The sequence below is a fragment of the Eimeria mitis genome, genomic scaffold, assembly GCF_000499745.2.
Source record: "Eimeria mitis Houghton genomic scaffold, Emh_scaff428, whole genome shotgun sequence".
Classification (NCBI taxonomy): domain Eukaryota; phylum Apicomplexa; class Conoidasida; order Eucoccidiorida; family Eimeriidae; genus Eimeria; species Eimeria mitis.
In genome coordinates this window covers 14381-17713 of record NW_013572599.1, presented here as the reverse complement: position 1 = coordinate 17713, position 3333 = coordinate 14381, and the positions used below count along the sequence as shown (strand labels likewise).

The following is a 3333-nucleotide window of genomic DNA, read 5'->3' as shown; positions in this document are numbered from 1 at the left end:
GGACCCTGCTGCTGCTGCTGCTGCTCCTGCTGCTGCTGCTGCTGATGATGATGATGCTGGTGAGAGTGGTGGTGTATACGCTGTGTATTGTCTTCGTTGCTGCTGCTGGGAACGCTGTGACGATCCGGTGTATCTGCTGCTGCTGCTGCTGCTGTTGCTGCTGTTGCTGCTGCTGCTGCTGCTGCTGCGTCTCCTCTTTCGGGGGCACCCACAGGCAGGGACCCGCGGTGCTGTTGCTGCTGCAGCTGCTGCGGCTGCTGCTGATGATTCTGCTGCTGCTGCTGCTGCTGCTGCTGCTGCTGTTGATGATTCTGCTGCTGCTGCTGCTGCTGCTGCTGCCGTGGCGAAGACCGACCTCCGTGAATATCTGTTTGCTGCTTCGCCGACATTGACTCGGCAGCAGGTGCAGCAGCAGGTGCAGCAGCAGCAGCAGCAGAAGCAGCAGCAGCAGCAGCAGCAGCACTGCGAGGCGTCAACCCAGATACAGCTGAGGGGAAGCCAAGAGGCCCTCCCTGCCTCTCAGTTGCTGCTCCGTCCATGCGGTCGATCAGCAACTGCTGCTGCTGCTGTCGTTGCTGCTGCTGCTGCTGCTGCTGCTGCTGCTGCTGCTGCAGTGTTCGCTACACACACAGCTAAGCTGCGGATGCCTTGGGCCTAAATGAGTTTAAAAAAGAGGGGGACAGAGAAGGAAGATCCTAGCAGCAACTTGCTGCTGCTGCTGCTGCTGCTGCTGCTGCTGCTGCAGCGATTGTTCGTGCTGCTAAGGCTACTACTGCTGCTGCTGCTGCTGCTGCTGCTGCTGCTGCATCAGTTTGCTGCTGCTGCAGCAAAAACGCTGCTTCCCTTCGGAGACTCTCCGAGTGGAAAAGCAGCAGAAGTATAATTCAAATCTAGCTGCTTCACTCTACAACTCCTGCTGCTGCTGCTGCTGCTGCTGCTGCTGCTGCTGCTGCTGCTGCTGCTGCTGCTCTCGCTCCCCGGTCCAGCTGGCGCTGCAGAGAGTGAAAGAGAAATTTAAATAAAAAAAAGCCCCCGAGAAGGATCCCGAGAAAGTCTTCGTTGCATGTTTTATTTTATTTCATTTGCTGCTGTTGTTTCAGCTCCTGCTGCTGCTGCTGCTGCTGCTGCTGCTGCTGCTGCTGCTCTGCTCTGAAGCAGCAGCAAGAGCTGCTGCTGCTGCTGCTGCTGCTGCTCCGCGGTCTGTAGCCGCAGGCGAGCACTGGTTATCTTTTCTCTTAAACTTTGTGTTTTTAATGTTTTTTTAATGTAAATAAAAAGAAAAAATATATATTATTTAGTCAGTTTGCTGCTGCTGCTGCTGCTGCTGCTGCTGCAGCAGCAGCAGCTCAGCTCCCGCGTGACGCCGACGGCTGCACTCTCCCCCCTCCCTTCTCGCTGTCGGTTGCTCTGGTGTTTTTTTGTCTCTTTATATTTTTTCTTTTTTTGTTTTTTATTTTCTTTGTAATATTAAACTTCATCAACAAGCAGAAGCAACAGCCACCAAGCCCTTGTCTTATGAGCTGCGAGCAGCAACCGTGCAGGGACACACAGCGAGCACCTGCAGCAGCAGCAGCAGCAGCAGCAGCAGCAGCAGCAGCAGCAGCAGCAGCAGCAGCAGCAGCAGCAGGAATACTTAGCATTTGGTGTTAGTATTTATATTTCTTTGTGTGTCTCCTGTCTCTCCTGAGCGTCAGAAGACAAGGCTTGTCTATGGTGTATGCACTACCCCGGCTTCACTGTGTTTGTATGTGGGGTTGTACTGCAGCACCAGCTGCAGCAGCAGCTGCAGAACGAGCTGCAGCACCAGCTGGTGCTGCAGCACGAGCTGCAGCACGAGCTGCAGCACGGGCTGCAGCAGGCTGAGGCCCCGCTAAGCTCTGGCTGTCTCCTCGCCCCCAAGCTGCGTTCATTGGCCCCCGGGCCCAGCTGTATGGGGGCGCAGTTGCTGCTGGCTGGCAACGCCTGGCTTGAGTGTATCTACTCTGTTGTTGTTTATATTTATATTGTATTTCGTATAATATAATATAATATAATATAATATAATATAATATAATATAATATAATATAATATAATATAATATAATATATTATATATTGCATCTCACTTCCGCTCATACTCAGTAAGATAAAGGACTCGCATTACTACTCCACTACATTACTTTTGTTTCGTTGCTGTTTTTTTCTTTTGTTGTTTTTTTCTTTTTTTCTTTTGTTGTTTTTTTCTTTTGTTGTTTTGTTTTTTTGTTTGTTGGCTTATGGGGGCAGCTACGAGGAACGAACCCCACAAAATAAAAATAGCAATAGCAGTGAGTAGCAGCAAATGTATACTGAAAAAGTAAACGATAAAGATAGAATAAAAAACTCTATAATATATTATAATATTATAATTATATTATATATATATATATAATATATATATATATATATAAATATATTATAAATATTATTAAATTTATTAAATATTTATAATATATTTATATATATTATAAATATTCATCAACAAGCTAGCCAGCGAAGAAAACTTTTTCTTTAAAAAAAATTCATCAGGAGGGTTTCTGATACTGCCAGTGATGCGGAGACAGAGGAGAAGTTCTCTAGGCTTATACTTTTGTCTTCACATGCATGCAGCCAGATATCTATTGTGTTTACTATCATCTTTTTAATAAAATATAAATGATGATGGTGGTGGTTACACCTGAGCACGGGAGACACTCTGCTGCAGCCAGCATAGACGCTACACTCCAACAAAGACGGGCAAACATACAAAAGTATTCTCAACAGAAAACTTAAACAACGGCAGCTATCGATAGAGTGCTACATCGAGAAGTCTCAGTTCTTTGTGAACAGAGACACAGTGGTAGACCCTGAGCTTCTATACCAATGGTTAGTAGCCGGGTTTCCCGCCGGAGACACAAGTGGTAGCCAGCTGGGCCGAGGAGAGAAGGGGATGAGAGGGTTGCATGCGATGAGACGATCGTGTATTTAGTACGCATGCAAGAGAGAGCAGCCTCCACCCCACAGCCACAGCTGAGAAGGGAGAAAGCAGGCTCTGAAATACCCGAGAATTGGGGTGTATGGGCATTGCAGCTGTGAATGCCAGCCCCCAACAGAAAAGGATAAGAAGCAGCTATAGACAGCAAAGAAGAAATGCAGAAACCAGAAACTCAGCGGAGCGTCCTGAGTGGCGCTTCTTCTTTTGCAGTAAGCGGGGCTGTATGAGTCTCTATTACAGCCGCACCAATACTTCTACGGGAGTGGAGAAGCAACGCTTCGAGCAGAGCCGCCAGGGAAACAAACAAAATGATGGGGTGAACTGCTGCGCCCCCATGCACG

At 48.0% G+C, this 3333-nt stretch overlaps 1 protein-coding gene across 1 annotated transcript in view; it reads right to left on the bottom strand.

Annotated features, from left to right (window-relative positions):
• EMH_0011970 (uncharacterized protein) overlaps positions 1-539 on the bottom strand; it is a gene marked incomplete at both ends in the record, with an annotated part of 1939 nt that extends 1400 nt beyond the window's left edge. Inside the window, one exon of the mRNA XM_013499400.1 lies at positions 4-539. Within this exon, the coding sequence (XP_013354854.1) occupies positions 4-539 (536 nt within the window). The remainder of the gene's footprint in view (positions 1-3) is intronic.
• Positions 540-3333: the final 2794 nt, after the last annotated feature.